The sequence below is a fragment of the Oncorhynchus mykiss genome, chromosome 13, assembly GCF_013265735.2.
Source record: "Oncorhynchus mykiss isolate Arlee chromosome 13, USDA_OmykA_1.1, whole genome shotgun sequence".
NCBI lineage: Eukaryota > Metazoa > Chordata > Actinopteri > Salmoniformes > Salmonidae > Oncorhynchus > Oncorhynchus mykiss.
Window position 1 is genome coordinate 17,797,691 of NC_048577.1, and position 22,148 is coordinate 17,819,838.

The 22,148-nt window shown below is 41.8% G+C and overlaps 1 protein-coding gene across 4 annotated transcripts in view; it reads right to left on the bottom strand.

Annotated features, from left to right (window-relative positions):
- Positions 1 to 22,148, bottom strand: part of LOC110485789 (VPS10 domain-containing receptor SorCS1) — a 153,697-nt gene that overhangs the window by 71,870 nt on the left and 59,679 nt on the right. For 3 of the 4 annotated variants that reach the window (XR_005035469.1, XR_005035470.1, XM_036940436.1), the window contains exon 2: positions 3,037 to 3,104. Coding sequence is in view for 2 of the 4 variants with exons in the window: in XM_036940436.1 (XP_036796331.1) it covers positions 3,037 to 3,104 (68 nt within the window). In the remaining 2 variants the exon portion in view is untranslated. Of the gene's footprint in view, positions 1 to 3,036; positions 3,105 to 14,956; positions 15,059 to 22,148 lie in introns of those variants that run through there. The other variant, XM_036940437.1, reaches the window with a different exon arrangement.

The following is a 22,148-nucleotide window of genomic DNA, read 5'->3' on the forward strand; positions in this document are numbered from 1 at the left end:
AATGACATCATCTGGCTATCGATCTGCTCCTCATAGAACCCTATCATACGCCTGCTGTGATTTAAGGCCCAATGACTTACTTTTAGTGGTGCAGCAACTCTCGACATGAACCAATGAAACCAATACAATCGTCCGTCCCCCCCATTTGGTTGCTCAAGGACAATGATTGCGGAAAAGGCTGTGCTGGTTATGAGGTTGTGAAATGGTGGCTCTACCCCTGTCCTTCTGCTGTCATCTTCTCCATATGACCTCTGGTTTCAGCCAGCCAATTCTCTGGATTGTTCATGTGTTGGATGGAATATTATAAAGAGACAAGAATAACAGGGTGGGAGGTAGCCTAGCGGTTTAGAATCGGTTAATAATCCCGTGCCCTTGAGCAAGGCACTTTACCCTAATTGCTCCTGTAAGTTGCTCTGGATACTGTACCAGCGTCTGCTAAATGAATACAAATGTAAAGCGAGTCTGATAGCGGTGATCTGGTTCACTGTGATATTGGATCACTGGGGATTGTGTATTGTGTTACAGGTGATTGAGTTATTCCATATACCTAGCTACTCCTCACATCATATACCTAGCTCCTCCTCACATCATATACCTAGCTACTCCTCACATCAATACCTAGCTACTCCTCACATCAAATACCTAGCTACTCCTCACATCATATACCTAGCTCCTCCTCACATCACATACCTAGCTACTCCTCACATCAAATACCTAGCTACTCCTCACATCAATACCTAGCTACTCCTCACATCACATACCTAGCTACTCCTCACATCACATACCTAGCTACTCCTCACATCATATACCTAGCTACTCCTCACATCATTTACCTAGCTACTCCTCACATCAATACCTAGCTACTCCTCACATCAATACCTAGCTACTCCTCACATCATATACCTAGCTACTCCTCACATCAAATACCTAGCTACTCCTCACATCAATACCAAGCTACTCCTCACATCATATACCTAGCTACTCCTCACATCAAATACCTAGCTACTCCTCACATCAATACCTAGCTACTCCTCACATCAATACCTAGCTACTCCTCACATCATATACCTAGCTACTCCTCACATCAAATACCTAGCTACTCCTCACATCAATACCTAGCTACTCCTCACATCAATACCTAGCTACTCCTCACATCATATACCTAGCTACTCCTCACATCAATATCTAGCTACTCCTCACATCATATACCTAGCTCCTCCTCACATCAATACCTAGCTACTCCTCACATCATATACCTAGCTCCTCCTCACATCATATACCTAGCTACTCCTCACATCAATACCTAGCTACTCCTCACATCAATACCTAGCTACTCCTCACATCAAATACCTAGCTACTCCTCACATCACATACCTAGCTACTCCTCTGTTTTAGGTGAGGGTTCAATTTCAAGCTCTTTTATTCATACCGTACTAATGTGATATTGCCTTGTTGGGTTCTTTTCAAGGACAACAACTTTATTTTGGGAGGAGACTTAGAGTACCCCCAGTGCACGCCCAATTAGATTTCCCCAGATATATCTACTGTACTATGACAGCAGCAGCCCGAAGCCCTGTTGTCTTCCCTATTGGAGTTTGATTAATCAATGAGTGGGGGGTATCTGGAGATGGTTAGCGAGAGGTCGCTAATTGCATTAGCGGGGTGCAACATAAACAATAAACAGCTTGAAACGTCCAACGGATGGCAGCTTTGCTAAGTATTCCAAATGAATGTATGAATTGCATCGGTGCACTCCGACAGTATTTCTCTCTCTCCACTCCGCTTTGAGAGGAGCAGGTTGGGCTTGTACCCCCCTCCCATTTCTGCCCCAGGTTTGATGGCTGTCTACCATTCTTAAACTACCAGGACAGTCTCGCCCTCTTTATGTTAGACACACCATTAACAGGGTAATGAGGTGTCACGCCCGTTCACGTTAGAGCCATCCAGGGCCTTAAGCCACTAACGGTTAGTGGTTAGGACTTACATAGAGAATCACATAACGCTACATTTACCACTGCTGTGGTTGGGAGATAGGCCTTGGGGTGGACCCGCGGATCTGTTGTGGGCCGCTGAAATCACTGGAAAGTCCCGAGGTCTGTTTTCCTCTTTCTCACATGAGGGATGTTCCAGCAGACCCGCACCGCTGAGATTTGTACAGGTTTGACAGGCCTACTGTTTCCGAAGTCTCTTAAAATGCCAAAACCGCATTCAATCAACTTTAATGATTGCCAAGTGGAACAAATGTAAGAGCATTCAATTTTACTTTTTTACAAAAGATTGGGGTAAAATAAGGCGAGACGTCACAAAACCTGCTCCGCTGAAAGGAGTCTACAGAAGAACAACTAAAATCCTTTAACTGTGGCCTTTCCAATGGACAGTCAAACACTTTACATTTTCAGCAAAGTCTCAAACACACTTGTACGTGACTCTGAACAGAATCACAGAATGTCACACTGTATAAATAACCTATTGGGCACCGAATATCAAGGTAGCAAGAACACAACCTGTAGACCTACAAACACAAGATATTACAACTATAGCCAAGGGAGTGGATTATGTATGAATTCAGTTTTCAGTAATGCGGAGGAGCCCCTTGAGCTGAGAGTGCAACGAGACTCGCTTGAGCTGCACTCAAGGCCAGTCAAAGTAAGTGCACTTGGACAACACTTGGCTGCCCGTGAGTAGCTGTGACTCATATTCACACTAATGCCTGTCTGCTTTGGGATGAATTAAACATCTGGTCAGTCAGCTGGAAGGTTCTGGAGACAGGTGCACGTTATGCGGGCGAAAAGTCTCCTCAATGAGGAGAGGGCAAGTTGCACCGTTTAAATATTCAAGGTGATTTTGTGCAAGCCTTCGATTTGTGATGTACTTATACTTATTATATGCATTTATAATGTTTGTGGTATACAAAGGAGACAGAACATGAAACACAACCTTGTTGCAGCTAAAAATCCAATATAACGGGCAGTCGCTGAAGACTTCACACAGAAATGTACACAGAAGACTTACTTTGTCGTTGCATGATGTGCTTACCTCCACAACGAGCTCTCCGTGACACTGTTCAGGTTGAAGTCAAACAGCTTTGTCAGCATGAGAATCACCTGCAAGACATGAGGAAGAATCCTTGTGAATACACTTTAACACGGAGCCTACAATAAATGCACGTTTCAACAAACAATTCATCTTAAACTTAGGCGTAATCGCATTTCACAAAGCAATTCAAAACATTTGATGATTCATCCCGAATAACATTGTCAGCAGTCAAGGAGACCGTGTTTCTTCTACAGTATGTGAAATCCAAGGAAATGATCTGTTATTGGTGTTACAAGCCACAGGTCATCAACAATTTGGCCTGTTAACATCCCCGAAAGGTTGCTGAATCGAATCCCAGAGCTGACAAGGTACAAATCTGTCGTTCTGCCCCTGAGCAAGGCAGTTAACCCACTGTTCCCCGTGCGCCGATGATGTGGATGTCGATTAAGGCAGCCCCCCGCACCTCTCTGATTGAAGGCTTGGGTTAAATGAGGAAGACATATTTCCGTTGAATGCATTCAGTTGTACAACTGACTAGGTATCCCCCTTTCTTTTCCCACGTTCAAATGGTGTCCCTTTATTTCATGATCACTTGTGTAAGACAAGATGCTTCTTCCATACTTTCTAAAATCACCTATCACATCCTTTTCAAAATAGAAAACAGAAGGAACAGAGAAAGGAAGCTATTAAATGTTTGATATGTAGCCTCTGTAGCCACACATGAAAGGCATAGTTCCGTCTTTGGGAAACTCACGGTCTACCTGATAGAGAATACATTAAACAAATGTGTCCTCCACCTAGCTTGTTCAGGGGATCTGACTACTGACTAGCAAGCTCAGCTGAACTGTCAGCGAAAGGAACTAAAAGATACATCAGACGAACAGCGTGTGACGACTAATTATTTAGAGCTCATTACTTAATCATATCCTATTCAATCTAAACGCGGCACTGTAAATATTCTTTATAACTGTAACACCCTTAAAGTGCATGGGATTTAGAAGGAAAATCTGGGTCGATCCAAGTCTTCGGGGGGAAAACGAAAAGACAGATAAATCGCATTCCGCCCGAAGCAGAATGAGAACTACAGAAGCATGTTACTACAGAAGCACGGAACTACAGAAGCCCTCGCAATCTATTTACTTTATGACTAAAGGTATATTTGAAATTCATTGCAATTTGTGGCGAAGGAGCTACTCACCAAGCACACCTGTAGTTTACCAGTCTACTTTGACATGGTACTATAGGCCCCTGACGTTTCACGCAATGTTTGCTGTCTGTTAGCATGTTGCTAACTGTGTGGAATCGCCTTGAGTATGATGTCATGGGTTTGACAGTTTCGGGATTGTTCAAATGCGTGTGGATGTCATACAACACAGAGGTCAGTAACAACATGGACAAGTCGAACAGATCCAGCAGCAGTGTTATGTCTATCTTTGTCAGCCTCATGTCATCCAGATGACCTTAGCATCATCTACAAAGCTTATTTTTTCCCCCTCCATACACAAACACCCATAGGCGGTCTGAAACTTCTAAGAGGAACTTCAGGGAACTGCATATTCAGGGGAAAAAACTCTGTGGAATATCGTCCCAAGTCCATAGTGTACAGCAAAAACAAAACAACCGGAGCCTATAAACAATTTGTACATGCCGTCTCCAAGACCGGCTACACAATGTTCCTTGGCTGCACGCTGCGTCATGGCAACATCCAACTGTTTCCCTGTCCCTCGGATACCTTTGAGTCTACCTCCCGCTGCATGTTGTGGAGGCAGGCGTGGCGGAGGAGTCACCACCGTGGAACTTGTGTGACTTTGTGAAGTGAGTTCTGCCAGCGTGGGGGCCCCGCGAGTGAGTTACAACGCCAGAACAGATGCACCTCTGCAGCGGGGAATTACATTGTGAGGCAGGCCCCTTTGATCACGCTGTATTATGTATGAGGCAACATCTGCGGCCTCGGAACGCACCGAACCAATGCACGGGCGCGCACACACACACACACACACACACACACAGACACACACACACGGCTGCTTTGGGTCGACCTGTGGAGGAGTTAAGGTTAGAGAGAAGAAAACATCAACACAAACTCCTTTAAATTAAGAGCTTGTTCACAACGTAGCCCAGAGTCTCCTCAAAGCGTCTGAGTGGTAGATACTCCGGTGAGGAGGGATTTACCCCAGGGGATGAATAACCTCACATGTGCAGATGAGACCAATGCATGCTAATGACCCAGTCCATTTCGCTGGCCAGCTGGAGGGAGAATTTGTACACAGGCTCGTACACACACGCACAAAAGCACACACACACACACACACACACACACACACACACACAACCACCTCCACAAGGCTTCTCTCTCTCCCTCTATCTCCTTCCCTCCTCTCTCTCTCCTAAATTCTACCAAACCTCTAAATTCAGTTTTTCTATGTCAGAGCAGGTGCCCTTGTACCAATGTATCTCTGTATCTCTGTACTCCTTGCCTATGCCTCCACCTCTGCCTGTTTCTGTGTACTAGAGCCAGGTTCTCTATCACCTCGCCCTCGCTCAAACAACCAATAACCTGGGCAGATAAAGTCCTTTAAAAGCAAAGTAAGCAGAGCTGTAAAAGCGGAGCAGGCCAGGCGGGGCTGGCTGTGTAGCTGGCATCATTAGCTGAAGGACAGTGTGCATGCGGACCCATCGGTCTGCCACATATGGAGCCTAATATGGGTGGCCATCAGCGTGCGTCCGTGTCAGATGGTCTCCCCGCTGGAAAGTGCATATGCTACATTACCTAGCTTGCCAATTAGGCCCGTGGGTAGACTCCTACTGTAAATATTACCTTGCCGAGCAATAGAAGGAAAAGATATGAAGATATTTTAGAAAGACTAACAAAGGGGAGAGAGTTGTGTGAGGGAGAGACGATGGAAGACTGACTTTTAGCTTGTGAGGCGTTTGGGTTTCCATGGCTGTGGCAGGTTGAGGCGACAGCTCTGTTTATGGATGCATTATGCTGAAAACCCCACATTGAAGTAAGTCACTGGGCTTCAGAAGAACGTTCGCGGTGGTAGGCCTGGTGAGGTTTGTATTAAGTGTTCCCTTTCGGATAAGTAAAACTTTCAAAGTGCATTGAAGGCCAGTTTGAGGGAGTTTGCAAATGTTATGCAAAGTCTGGTTGGCAGAATTTTAGGGGGTATTAGAAATGCAAAGAGAGGTTTGAGCTCAGGGTGCGGATCAATAACAGCTGTGTTTCTGCAAAGACTTAAGTGCTTAGAGTTTCTCTTTCACACGCAAATACACACACACAGAGAGAGACAGAAACACACACATGAATACACACACACACAGAAGACAAAAACCGCACACACACTGAGTGTCTTTGCTGCCAGAAAGCGGCTGTGTTTCCCGCTATCTGGTGATTGTCCTTGACAAGGGGAGAAAAAATAAAAATGATGAACAACGATCAAAATCCCCAAACACGCATTACAAATAATAATTACGATCTCCTACGGCAACAGAGAGACCAGAACAGCAAACAAACAGAAAACACAGGGATCCTAGCCACGGCTTTGTCTGACTGTGAAACTCCCAGAAATTAGACATGTTAAGCACACACTTTAGGGCATTCATATAAAACTCTTCGTCTTCTTCTGTATTTCTTTCACTAAATTGTAATCACGAGAGATTACATGCTAAAGTACAATTCTGTATTCCTCACTCTTATTAATGTTTCAGGTATCGTCTTAGATATTCAGATACTGTAGTCTTGAGTCTTGAGTGCTCGCACCCAATGCTTCTCTGTGTTTTTAATCTATAAGGAATGCATTGCACGCTACTACATATCTATTATATTCCCGAGGAAAAAAACAAGTTAGTCAAATACATATATATCATATCTAAACATGATTCATCTTCCTAGATGTTCAAAAACCTGAATCTGTCAAACTCCGGAGGGATCAGTGACAACATGCCTTCTCTCTGTAGGATTAGCTGTTGTCGTTTCATATTTTGGAAATATTTCACAATCCATGCCTATTCCAGAAATGAAAGTAAAATGTTGCTGCGAACCTGGATTTTCAAGACATCTGTCAAATTCTTGGATATCCCCCCAAAAATCTGTCTCCATTGAGGATCAAAACGTGTCATTTGAGAGCAATGTCCCAGGCAAAGAAATGTTAGTAAAAATAACAAACATGCATAATAATGTTCTGGGTTTTGGGATGCCTATTTCTGGGGCCTAATTAGCTAGTCTAATAGAAAGTCTATTTTTTTTTTCTTTTGACAATATTACCCCGAAACCACAGTGATATAGTTTTCTGTATATTTTAAGACCAACATATTCAGTGTTGTAAACCAACTTGTTGACATACCCCCAGGGTTTTAGTCAAGATCTGTCACACAGTATGCACAATCTCTCTATTCACGGCTGGATATCGTATGTTGATATATATATTCCAGGTTGGATACTATGGAAATAAGATGTTATATTGTACTGATATACAGTTGAAGATGTAAGATTACATAGGCCTTAGCCAAATACATTTAAACTCAGTTTTTCACAATTCCTGACATTTAATACTAGTAAAGAATAATAAGAATGAGAATGTGAAATAAGAATGTGAAATGTCAGATAAATAGTAGAGAGAATTGTTTATTTCAGCTTTTGCTTCATTCATCAAATTCCCAGTCGGTCAGAAGTTTACAACTCAATTAGTATTTGGTAACATTGCCTTGAAATTGTTTAACTTGGGTCAAATGTTTCGGGTAGCCTTTCACAAGCTTCCCACAATAAGTTGGGTGAATTTTGGCCCAATCCTCGTGACAGAGCTGGTGTAACTGAGTCAGGTTTGTAGGGCTCCTTGCTCGCACATGCTTTTCAGTTCTGCCCACAATTTTTCTATAGGATTGATGTCTTAATGATGGCCACTCCAATACTTTGACTTTGTTGTCCTTAAGCCATTTTTCCACAACTTTGGAAGTATGCTTGGGGTCATTGTCCATTTGGAGACCCATTTGCGACCAAGCTTCAACTTCCTGACTGATGTCTTGAGATGCTTCTTCAAAATATCCACATAATTTCCCTACCTCATGATGCTATCTATTTTGTCAAGTTCACCAGCCCCTCCTGCAGCAAACCACCCCTACAACATGATGCTGACACCCCCGTGCTTCACGGTTGGGATGGTGTTCTTCGGCTTGCCAGCCACCCCCTTTTTCCTCCAAACATAACAATGGTCATTACGGCCAAAGAGCTCTATATTTGTTTCATCAGACCAGAGGACATTTCTCCAAAAAGTACGATCTTTGATCCCATGTGCAGTTGCAAACCGTAGTCTGGCTTTTTTATGGCGGTTTTGGAGCGGTGGCTTCTTCCTTGCTGGGTGCCTTTCAGGTTATGTCGATATAGGACTTGTTTTACTGTGGATATAGATACTTTTGTACCTGTTTCCTCCAGCATCTTCACAAGTACCTTTGCTGTTGTTCTGGGATTGATTTGCACTTTTCGCACCAAAGAACGCGTCTCCTTCCTGAGCGGTATGACGGCTGCATGGTCCCATGGTGTTTATACTTGCGTACTATTGTTTGTAGAGATGAATGTGGTACCTTCAGGCATTTGGAAATTGCTCCCAATGATGAACCAGACTTGTGGAGGTCTACAATTCTTTTTTTGAGGTCTTGGCCGATTTCTTTTGATTTTCCAATGATGTCAAGCAAAGAGGCACTGAGTTTGAAGGTAGGCCTTGAAATACATCCACAGTTACACTTCCAGTTGACTCAAATGATGTCAATTAGTCTATCAGAAACTTCTAAAGCCATGACATCATTTTCTGTAATTTTCCAAGCTGATTAAAGGCACAGTGAACTTAGTGTATGTAAACTTCTGACCCACTGGAATTGTGATACAGTGAATTATAAGTGAAATAATCTGTCTGTAAACAATTATTGGAAAAATGACTTGTGTCATGCACAAAGTGGATGTCCTAACTGACTTGCCAAAACACTCCACAAGAAATTTGTGGAGCGGTTGAAAAACAGGTTTTAATGATTCCAACCTAAGTGTATGTACACTTCCGACTTCAACTGTACTTAGTAGTTATCTGCCATGCTTGTATGTGTTTAGCCCTATCAGCAGAAGAACAGATAAACACAAAGCACCGTGGTGGGAAGAAGACTGAAATTACTAAAACACATCCAAAGTGCAAATGCAGATTTTCATTGCTGTAGTTTGATTCTGCCACCTGCAATGCTACTGGCCTGATTAGATGGCAGGATTCACCTTATTCACAGCGTGATCACTGTAACAGGGGAAGACATTGAGCTACTGTGTGTGTGTGTGTGTGTGTGTGTGTGTGTGTGTGTGTGTGTGTGTGTGTGTGTGTGTGTGTGTGTGTGTGTGTGTGTGTGTGTGTGTGTGTGTGTGTGTGTGTGTGTGTCTGTGTCTGTGTGCGTGTGCGTGTGTGTGTGTGTGTGTCTAGATGAACGAGCTACTGGCCACCACTTAATTTCAACTGAACACTGTTGAATTCACTTACTGTACATACACTAGTCAAAAGTACCAGCCTCGGAAATCGGCAATTAACTAACTGCACCTCAGATTGCAGCCCAAATAAATTCATCACAGAGCTCAAGTAACAGACACATCTGTTCAGAGGAGACTGTGTGAATCAGGCCTTCCTGGTCGAATTGCTGCAAAGAAACCACCACTAAAGGACACCAATAAGAAGAGACTTGCTTGGGCCAAGAAGCACGAGCAATGGACATTAGACCGGTGGAAATCTGTCCTTTGGTCTGATTCCAAATTTTAGATTTTTGGTTCCAACAGCCATGTCTTTGCGAGACACATTGCAGGTGTGGTTCCCACCGTGAAGCATGGAGGAGGAGGTGTGATGGTGTGGGGGTGCATTGCTGGTGAGACTGTCTGTGATTTATTTAGAATTCAAGGCACACAACCAGCATGGCTACCACAGCATTCTGCAGCGATACGCCATCCAATCTGGTGTGCGCTTAGTGGGACTAACATTTGTTTTTCAAATCAAATTTATTTATATAGCCCTTCTTGCATCAGCTGATATATAAAAGTGCTGTACAGAAAAAAGGCTCCAGGCTGTGTAAGGGCTATTTGACCAAGAAGGAGAGTGATGGAGCGCTGCATCAGATGACCTGGCCTCCATAAATCACCTGACCTCAACCCAATTGAGCTGTTTTGGAATGAGTTGGACCCCAGAGTGACTACCTCATGAAGTTGGTTGAGAGAATGCCAAGAGTGTGCAAAGCTGTCATCAAGGCAAAGGGTGGCTACTTTGAAGAATCTTAAATATATTTTGATTTGTTTAACACTTTTTTGGTTACTACATGATGCCATACGTGTTATTTCATAGTTTTGATGTCTTCACTATTATACTACAATGTAGAAAATAGTAAAAAAAATTAAAATTAAAATAAATCCTTGAATGAGCATGTGTCCAAACTTTTGACTGCTACTGCATACTGCCATGAATTATGCACATAGACTCTAGAGATTGTTCACAATCTATTGTTTTGGGGGGTTTGAGTATGTGTGTGTGCGTGCGTGCGTGTGCATGCTTGTATGTGAGTGCAAATGTGCATGTGTGCGAGTGCGAATGAGCGTGTGCGTGTCCGTGCGCACATGGGTCTTCAAATGAATGATGTATCTGAAAACAATGTCGATTCGGGTAATAAATCACTGTTTAGTACTTTGAAATAAGGGGAAGATAACACTTGACAGAATTATTGAAATTGAATTCATGGACACTCTCGCTCCAGACAAAAGATAACGGGACTATTCACCGTATCCCAAGTAGGTAAGAGTTCCTGCCTGCGTAGTATGAAAAGCCTGAGCTCCAACAATTGAGTTTTAACTTCCAAAGTAGGTTACAATCCACCCACTGGTTAAATATAGTACATCACTTCCGTACCGCGAGAGAAGAATGTGGTTGCTCACTCCTGATCATTTGACAAATAAAACTGAATATATGAATGTTAATCCGATGAACCCGCTCACATATCCCTGGGGGATATTGCAATAACACATAAAACCTTGGAACTGTCAACGTGGAAAATCTAGTTTTATGTTAGCGGTGACAGAAAGGTGTGGATATGAAAGCACTATGAAACTCACAGACATACTCAAAGTTTCTAGTGGTATTGAATGGGAATGAGAAGTCTGTGGGTATATGATTTTCAACGAGTTGAAAATCAAGTTTTTATGTTAGCGGTGACAGAAAGGTGCGGATATGGAAGCACTATACAACACAGACATACTCAACGTTGAGACTGGATGCGAAACCGAGTCTATGAGTAAAATGCTGTGGCTGACGTGGATTTTGGTACTAGACTGCAGAGGCCCAAGAGGCTAGTCTAGCGGCTGTTTTTCCCCTATGTTTATTAGCTACAGTCGCTACACTACTAGACAGATGGAGCGTGACAAATAAAGCTAAAAGAATCTCGCTCATCGCAGATTCATTATTCAGATGTTCATCCTCAGAAGTAGCATCAGCTCACTAATGGGATAATAAAAGGTATTTACAAAGCTACATTTATCTATCTATCTATCTGGCAAAGACACTCTCTCCCTCTCTTCTCTCTCTCCCTCGGAGGCAAAATAATCGGTCCACTTTTTGTCTCATTGATATTGCTTGATTGGCCTCCAGTTTGGGGCTGGGTAGTTTGAGTACTAGGGGCCGAAGGCAGATGAATTGTCCCTCCAGGCTTTGCAGCAAGAGAGAGAGAGAGAGAGAGAGAGAGAGAGCAAAAGTGAGCGAGCGAGAGAGGGAAGTAGGAAGAGGGAGAGAGAAAAAGGCCGAGGGAGAGACAGAGAGAGCGGGAGAGAGAGAGACAGAGAGGAGGAAAAGGGAGAGAGAGCGAAGGAGGAAGAGGGAGAGAGCAAGAGAGAGAGAGTGAGAGACAGGGGAAAGAAGAGATGGTGGTAGTAGCTAACAAGCTCTTCTCTGCCAATCTCTTTCTTTGTTCCCATTATTCAGAATCAAAGACTCCTGATTCCCAGCATTTGCATGTGATTAAAGGTGATTAGCAGTAGAGCTCCAGTCTAAACCAATACTTCCCTCCCGTGGAATCATCGCGGCCCACCCACCTACTGCTAGTTTTGCAATCAACGCCAACACTCACCACCGCCATGACACTGACTCCCTTTCTGTTGTTGTTCGGCTCTGTTGTGTATCAAACCATTGTGTATCAAACCATTATGTGAGGCACCTCAACATCATTCACATGCTTAATTTGCGTCAAAGAAAACACGTTAAGACAAATCAAAAGTAGGTATTACGTGGAGGGATAAAAACGATACAAATGAGAAACAAGATTTTGAAGTAGCTGAGGTGGCTAAAGAGATAGCCGTTAACACGAGAACACAGAGGAATGAGAATTACAATCAACGGGGGTCTTAACCTCGTCTCGCACGTCACTGTAATGAGATGATAAAACGGCTCCCCGGGGGGTTGGAACAAGCCGTATTCTAGCGTGTACACAGACAGCTGTATCGATACGGGAGCAATTGTTGCTGAGCTTCATACCCTGGTAATAGAATAGGAGACACACGCTGCACACCAATAGGCACACTCAATTTCAGCACAAGAGAGCATTGTATAGTAAGAAAATATATGGCATTCAGTATAGTCAACAATGTCATCATTGTTAGAGATATAGCATTATTCAGAATAGTCAACAATGTCAGCAATGTTAGAGATATAGCATTATTCAGAATAGTCAACAATGTTAGAGATATAGCATTATTCAGAATAGTCAACAATGTCAGCAATGTTAGAGATATAGCATTACTCAGAATAGTCAACAATGTCAGCAATGTTAGAGATATAGCATTATTCAGAATAGTCAACAATGTCACCAATGTTAGAGATATAGCATTATTCAGAATAGTCAACAATGTCACCAATGTTAGAGATATAGCATTATTCAGAATAGTCAACAATGTTAGAGATATAGCAGTATTCAGAATAGTCAACAATGTCACCAATGTTAGAGATATAGCATTATTCAGAATAGTCAACAATGTCACCAATGTTAGAGATATAGCATTATTCAGAATAGTCAACAATGTTAGAGATATAGCAGTATTCAGAATAGTCAACAATGTCACCAATGTTAGAGATATAGCATTATTCAGAATAGTCAACAATCTTAGAGATATAGCATTATCCAGAATAGTCAACAATGTTAGAGATATAGCATTATCCAGAATAGTCAACAATGTTAGAGATATAGCATTATCCAGAATAGTCAACAATGTTAGAGATATAGCATTATCCAGAATAGTCAACAATGTTAGAGATATAGCATTATCCAGAATAGTCAACAATGTTAGAGATATAGCATTATCCAGAATAGTCAACAATGTTAGAGATATAGCATTATCCAGAATAGTCAACAATGTTAGAGATATAGCATTATCCAGAATAGTCAACAATGTTAGAGATATAGCAGTATTCAGAATATTCAATATGTCCTGTATAAAGCAACAACAAAAAAGAAAAACAAGATAAGAGGAAGGAGAAGAAAGACAGAACTCTGGTTTCAATCACGGTTCAATGGAGTTTGATCAATCTCCCCATGATGTCAGATCTGACCAAGATTTCAACCCAGCCCACACAGGAAATCATTCAAGGCCAGACCGTTAGTGCCAGCCTTGGCTGAGGAGGCCACACACACAAACAAGGACAGAAGGGAAGCCGCCATGCTAGGGCCAAAAGATTGATAGGACCAGAGGAGACCAACACTGTAGCCTGCAAGGAGGAAAACACAACCAGTTGTCGAGTCAATGGCACCCATTTCTAAAGTGTCATCTGGAGACGATCTCATTGGCTACCATCCACCGAATCCATTTGCAGGGGGTGCAATCAGATTCATTGATCTGAACAGTGTCATTAACTAGGGGATAATACATGATGTAAACACGATCAATGTCCGTCACCCCAAGGCCTCTCCTTTCAACACAGCGCTTAACAAACAGCCTCACCTTCACTGTAATGTAAACTCCATTCAAGTACAATTTATAGGCCTCTATCACCTCCTTGATTACTTATGGTTTATCATCATATGGGGGGCGCATTACACGCCATGAACAGTAGTACTCTAAACTCAGAATTGCCGCGGCGCCTTTAGCGTTGCCCTTTGATAAGATGTCCCAGTATATCATGTATATAGTGGGGTTAGCGAGCCATTGTGTATTTGTTTACTACAGAGGGACATGCCTGGGCAAGTCCAGGCGGAACCATACGGCTATTTAAAATGTCAACAACAAAGAGTTGTCGTGTAACGGACAGGCGGGAGGCCCCTATTGGTTAGTGGTTAGGGATCGGGAATGATTGATTGGTTGATCCGCGTCAGCCAACCCCTTTTACTGTTTTTAATGGCGTTCTTGACACTATATCCAATTACTTAGAATAATTATTTGGGCTTGGAGAGCTGATGACTGGCTGCATTTTGGAAATGTGAGACTGGATCGAGTCCAAGTTAATGCATAAATTAATAGGCCAGGCCGTTGGGAGGGGAGTTGTTCAATCTCTCATGGAGAGAGGAGGCTACTGTATACAAGGAACTCCTCCACGAGGAGACAATGGAAAGCAATAAACCCTGGGGGTTATTGGTAGGACATAAACCTCCACTCCCCTTATCCTCTTGTCTGTTTATTGTTTATTGTGACTTCACATATACATACGGCAGCACACACAGATCCACTCACCTCTATAGGCCCGAGAAAGGAAAAAGGGAAAGGGATTCTCCTTGGTCAGCTAAAATGTAGGAGAGCGAATGAGTCCTTAGGGATAGCAGGGAGATTATGGGAAGGGGAATTCACAATTGAGAGACACATAACTGGTTTAAAGTTTTTATCTATTGACTAATCGACAAAGACTGAGGCAGGATCCATAGAAAGCCAAGGGAAGCTCACCTTGGTGTTGCAGATCGGTCCACATGTTCTTGTAATGCAGGGGAGAAAAGCCCCGTTTGAAAGGCACGGCTAAAATAAGCTGCTCCGCAGAACACAGTGTACTAGTTGACTCGTGGTTAGCGGATAGGGACATTCTGCTTACTTTTCAGGGACTAAAGTTCAGCCCAGTCTGTGGAGCAAAGTGTCAGTGGAGGAGATTGAGCATACTAATTAATAAACTCTAAAAACATACTGTTGTTCAGTATGTACAAATACCATTCTAAATAGCTGCATTTAAATCCATAAACTTTAAACAAAACCTTCATGAAGTTGTCCTTTTTGACACTGGCTTTGTGAAATTAAACTCCCTCTCCCTAGACAGTTGTTACCTGATGATTAAATCTTCAACCTCAAATCTGTGCGAACTGTAAAAAGGTCGCCAGCTAATTTGATTTGTGGGGCCCCCGAAGAAATTCATTATAAATCTGAAGAACACATGGAGGGAATTCGCTTTTGAAATGTGTTTTATGATTACAGAAATGTAGAGCGGCTTTATTGTACAATATCGTGCTATACAGCTACGCAAAGTTCAGTTAAATGTAATTCATTTAGTGTATCCTGGGGATATGGTTATTATTAGCAAAGGGATGTGGGAGAAAACCAGAAATGAAGAAAACAAGCCTGATCCATTCATTACAATGAATTTCCAGCATTCCAAATTCTGCCAATTCAGCACTTCGCTTACCTTACCAATCGTACAGTCTACCGTATTACCAGACGCAATTAGTAACAAGTGGATGTATTGACTTGGCGAGGTCACGGGAGGTAAATGTTACCCAATGTTACCCTTTAACCTCCCTTATCTCACCCCATTTGCTCACATTGTATATAGACGTATTTTTCTACTGTATTATTGACTGTATGTTTGTTTTACTCCATGTGTAACTCTGTGTCGTTGTATCTGTCAAACTGCTTTGCTTTATCTTGGCCAGGTCGCAATTGTAAATGAGAACTTTGTTCTCAACTTGCCTACCTGGTTAAATAAAGGTGAGAAAAAAAAATGTATGATACGGAACCCACTGTACTACAAGCTTCCCACTAATCTTGGTTTCAAATGAAATGAATGGAAAATGAGAATATTATCTGCAAGAAAAAAAGTACTTTTTTTTAAGTGTTTGGCAAATTTCCACTTTTGTTTGCTATCTATCATTATCTGGGTTCTTCGGGAATAGTTGTAATGATTCTGTATAAATGTTACACCAAAACTATTCAACACTATTACTTTGTAAAAGTACAGATACAGTACTTACACAAAACGGATGACTCATCAGAACCAGCTAGTTTGTTCTCCGACTGACTTTTATATATAAATACAATATACATCCAGTCTGTGCATAGCCAAACAAGCTTTCCAGCCTTCCTCTCATCCCCCACTCCCATTCTTCAATCCAATCACTTCCATCTCTTTATACCGGCATTCGATGGTGATGGCAGGCACAACTTTTTTTTCATATTGATGTGCAGAAACAGACAGACGAGACAGATTTCCACGGCTAGGCTAGAGGCAGGGAGCTAACTGGAGCAAGCAGACGTCAGGGCCCATCAGCATGCTATGGGATGATTGCTATAAGGATCCCATCCGCCATTTTAGCGCTAGGCACTAGATCACAGGGGTGGCTGCTAACATGTGATGAGGCTAAAACAGCATGAAAAACCTGGTGTTCATCAAATGAGGGGGTTGATGGTGTTGATGGTGTATTTGAGTTCTGCGGTGAGCAATGTTTGTGTCTTTGGGTAGATTTTGGATAGTTGTTGAAGCTGTCATATTTCCACTCACAAATTATCCCCTTAAAGTATATTTTGATACAGATGTAGGATCTTAATTTGACCTATATTGTCACAGCAAAATAATCCTGCAGCAACAGGATTTGAATGTTTAGTCCATTTTTGATGCTTGATAAGTGGTTAGACCTCTTAAGGATCTCTACAGATCGGTGTCCCACCCATGGGATGGTTGAGCTAACGTAGGCTAATGCAATTAGCATGAGGTTGTAAGTAACAAGAACATTTCCCAGGACATATCAGACATTGGCAGAAAGCTTGAATTCTTGTTAATCTAACTGCACAATTTACAGTAGCTATTACAGTGAAAGAATACCATGCTATTGTTTGAGGAGAGTGTACAGTTTTGAACTTGAAAAGTAATTAATAAACCAATTAGGCACATTTGGGCAGTCTTGATACAACATTTTGAACAGAAATGCAATGATTCATTGCATCAGTCTAAAACGTTGCACATACACTGCTCCCATCGAGTGTCCAAAATATAAATTGCACATGGGCTGGAATAATACATTTTGGCCTTTCTCTTGTATTTCAAAGATGATGGTCTACAAAAAAATACAAACAAATACATGTTTTTTCTTTCATTGTATTATCTTTTACCAGATCTAATGCATTATATTTTCCTATATTCTTTTCACATTTCCACAAACTTCAAAGTGTTTCCTTTCAAATGGTATCAAGAATATGCATATCCTTGCTTCAGGGCCTGAGCTCCAGGCAGCTAGATTTGGCTATGTAATTTTAGGTGACAATTGAAAAAAAAAGGGGGCGGATCCTTAAGAGGCTTTTAACATGCTAGGCATTCTGCTGCTGCCGTTTCAGTTTCCAATCGATGTTTGCCTAACCTGACAGATGTGTGTTGAGGGTAAACAAACACACACAAGATCATATCTTTGCATAGGTAAAAAAAAAATGACTGAGCCAACAGAATCTATACAGACAGGTGCAGAATCAGTGGTAAGACAAGGATGTCCTGTCTCATCACAAACTGATTGGATGGAGAACTTAAACAGTGGGCGTGTTACAGTTAGCTAATATGAAACATAATTCTCTGTCATCAGACCGTCTGTCATACAGATAGATGTTCGGCATATTTACACAAACATTAGTAAATTACTTCAAATTACTTCCCTAGACTGGTATGATCTGGACTGACCGCAATTATTCCCCTGAGATAATCAAAGGTATACAGTCAATACATCTCACTGAACTTTAATAGAAAATAAATGATGATTTTAGTAACCCTCTAACCCTCTAAATGGAACTGACACTTATTGACCCGCAATATGGTAATATACATGTACATGCATTAACTGAGGGTACTACTTTGTAGGAAGGTTCAAAGCGATGGGGAATTTACAGAGAGAGAATCGGACTTTCATTAGTGATGGAGAAAGAAATTATTTGACAGAGTAGCTTCGACATACGACATCATAGGATCTGACACCAGTTCTGGTGATGAGTGCTAAAGGAAAGACAGCATGAATTTTTAACAGATACACACACTATGTCAGACACCAAAAAATCATGCACACACACACCACCCACATCACATTAAAATGCTTGTCAATGTCAAGCAAATCTGACACTAAAATATGCCTCCAACCAGCTAAAACTCCCACGTTCAGTTGAAAATAAAAATCTATGAAATAAATTAGACCAAATAACAGGATGCATGATTATTTAGTCTAATTAGATGAATGGAATGAATGGTACCGCTGGCAGCGTTTTAAAAGACTCTCTCTACGTACGTGCGTGCGTGCGTGCGTGCGTGCGTGCGTGCGTGCGTGCGTGCGTGCGTGCGTAATTCCCCATATTGAGCTGTTTGACCTTCTTGAAGAGTTTTCGGAAAAAAAATATTCCCCTTCATTTGGATGACGGAGACAGCAGGATTTTATTAATGAGTCAAGCTTTTCACATCTTTCCACACTGATATGAAGAAGACTGCCTCTTTTTTTAACTATCAGATCATTTATGAGCTGAAATAACAAGCAGGGACCAATTAGGTGCTGACTGGAAAGAGAAAGAGGAGAGATGGTCTAATGGGATGGTTGGAGGATTAGAGGAGACTTCTGAAGCATCGCCTCGTTCCCTTTTTGACCTTGTTATTGTACCTTGAGATGCTAGAGATGATGTCTTAGAAAACAAGGATGCTAACACATGAACAGTTCCTTGGAAAGAGTCCATTTATGTTCCTTGTCCATTTGGGTGGGTGGGTGGGGGAGGGGCAAGGAGACTCCCAGCTCCGCTAAAACCACTGACCACTATGTGCCGTTTTCAAGGGATTGTTAAATAAATGTTATAACTGTTTGGTTTTAATATCATCACCTCGTGAAGAGAATAGTCAGAACTACACCGTTCAGATTATTCCACATTTAGTTCTATCAGAGTTATACAGCAAGTAACTGCATGATCTTCATGATCAGAAAACATCAATTGATCATGTGATTCCAGATACGTGACTGTATCCTATCCGTTGGGCATGTAGCTAGCTAAGCAAAAAAACATGTCATTTAGCTTGCTTCATCAGAGATTAGGCTTTTGGAAAGTGATTGACATCAACAAGTCCTCGTCCTGGTAAAATGATCAGTCGGCCTACTGTCATCACCACTATAACAATATTTGGATATATAGTCATCTAGTTTATCCCCTGAAAGTTAGCCTGTTAACTAGTCTGTTAGCCAGGTTCCAGGTAGCACCTTTTTGAGTTCCATGTAGAACAACTTCCACAGAGGGTTGGAGACAGCCAAAGAACCCTTTTGGAACCTTTTTTTCTAAGAATGTATGCTCTTCAAGAGGTATTACATTGCATTATATTACAACCAAATAATTGACATTTATTTAACAATCCCTTGAAAACGTCACACAGTTGTCAATGGTTTTAACGGTGCTTGGGGACCAATGCCCCCCTGCAGGAATATCGATCGCTCTGCACCTTATTGTGACGTTGTATTGATAATGACTTATAGACCTGAGAGGGTTAAACCACATTCCGCATTCCGGGGGAGAGCACAAACACAGTTGTCTCTTCAGCAGAACTAAGTGTTGTGTTTATATTGTTCCCTCACTGTCCATAATGTATCAGAATCTAATCTCATGGATTTCTTAAACCATCTGATTTTTCCAATACGGGGTCATTTGCAAAGGAGAGGAGAAAGCTCTCCACATTAAATATCATGGCAAATCCATTTCCTGACGACAAAATGTGAATTTCCCCCTCTTCTGCCCTAGAACCCAAGCATCTTCGCTGGCACAGCATATTTCTACATTCGAGAAAATTCATCTGATGTGCTTTGACTCGCACCTTATGGTGGAGCCCAGCGTCTGTCTGTATAAGTCTGCGATATAGCCGTTTCATCAGAAACAAATCAAATTGTATTTGTCACATGCTTCGTAGACAAACAGTGAAATGCTTACTTACGGGTCCTTTTCTAACATAAAAATTATTTGTGTCCGAGGAATACATACACAGTGAATAACAAATAAAAATAGATAGTAAAAATTACATTGCTATATATAGGGAGTAGAAAATATTAGGGTTGTATACAGGGAGTACCCTGTATGTTATGCATGTTATGTGTGTGTGGGTGTACGTAATGTGTGTGTGTGTATTGGGATGTCAGAGTGAGTATGTGTGGCTAAAGTCCAGTGCGTGTGCATTGTTATGTGTGTGTGTATGTGTGTAATGTGTGTGTGTGTGTGTGTGTAATGTGTGTGTGTGTGTGTGTGTGTGTAATGTGTGTGTGTGTAATGTGTGTGTGTGTAATGTGTGTGTGTAATGTGTGTGTGTGTGTATGTGTGTAATGTGTGTGTGTGTGTGTGTGTAGTGTGTGTGTAATGTGTGTGTGTGTGTGTAATGTGTGGGTGTGTGTGTGTGTGTGTGTATTGGGATGTCAGTGTGAGTATGTGTGGCTAAAGTCCAGTGCGTGTGCATTGTTATGTGTGTGTGTATGTGTGTAATGTGTGTGTGTGTGTAATGTGTGTGTGTGTGTGTGTGTGTGTAATGTGTGTGTGTGTAATGTGTGTGTGTGTAATGTGTGTGTGTAATGTGTGTGTGTGTATGTGTGTAATGTGTGTGTGTGTGTGTGTGTGTAGTGTGTGTGTAATGTGTGTGTGTGTGTGTAATGTGTGGGTGTGTGTGTGTGTGTGTGTGTATTGGGATGTCAGTGTGAGTATGTGTGGCTAAAGTCCAGTGCATGTGCATTGTTATATGTGTGTGTGTGTGTATTGGGATGTCAGTGTGAGTATGTGTGGCTAAAGTCCAGTGCGTGTGCATTGAGTCAGTGCAAAACAAAGTCAATGCAGGTAGTCCAGGTAGCCATTTGATTAGCTATTTAGCAGTCTTGTTTAGAGGTCTTATGGCTTGGGAGTAGAAGCTGTATCATAGCATGTATCTCATTACGTAAAAATCCTCAGCCTTTAAAACAGAAGGTCGCGGATCAGCGAATCCTCACCGCTGGCCAAGGAGCTTATGATTCCATTGAGATGGAATCACATCTTCTCTGATTACCTTCCCACTGTCAACATGAAGCCCATTGATATCTAATCTGTCTGCTATTTTATCTGTCCATGTTCTGACTGATTCCCTTCGCTAAAGCCTGATCCCTCCTGTGACTGGGCTATGTGTTAGCATACCATCTTTACATTGACATCTAAATGATGTTTGTAAAAAATATACATGGAATATAACTCTCGCACAATATCTGCAGAGGAAATGTATCATGTGATTATTTGTCAGGTGCCTTAGTTGTAGTAATAAACCCCGAAGAGAATATGAACGTAATGGGGGTAAAATGAAATGGAATGTCTTACGTCACATAGTGAAGTGCTAGGGAAATTTGTGTATTAATGATTCTGAACAGACGGCTTGGTTTATGCGGACATCTCTGGAGAGGACTGCAACTGTTGTGCAGAGGCTTTTTAAAACAAAACAAAACATGATCGCTTTAAATTTATTCCAAATCCCTCTTTACCAGACAAACAAATCTGGAGAGTTTAAAGAGAAGACGGTCTCAAAAAAAACTCAGCTTTCACAAAAACAACAACCCTCAAAGACAACAGTTTCTCGGTAAAACATCAGTGACGGTTATGAAGCAAAAATGTGAAGCGGCTAAGCTTGGAGGCCTTTGGGATAATTGCATTACTTTGCTGTGAAAATGGCATCAAATGATGCATAATTAAGATTTCTGGAAGGTGAAACAGCGTACCCACAGCTATACAAACAGGTGGTAATCCTTATCATCATGGTAGAGTTGTACAGGGAGTCTTAGCTTTACCCAGGAACCACTCTGGAAGGTATTGCATAGATGATTTATGGGGTAGAAGTGTCAAGATGCAGCTGACACTCAAGTATACTCTGATGCCATAT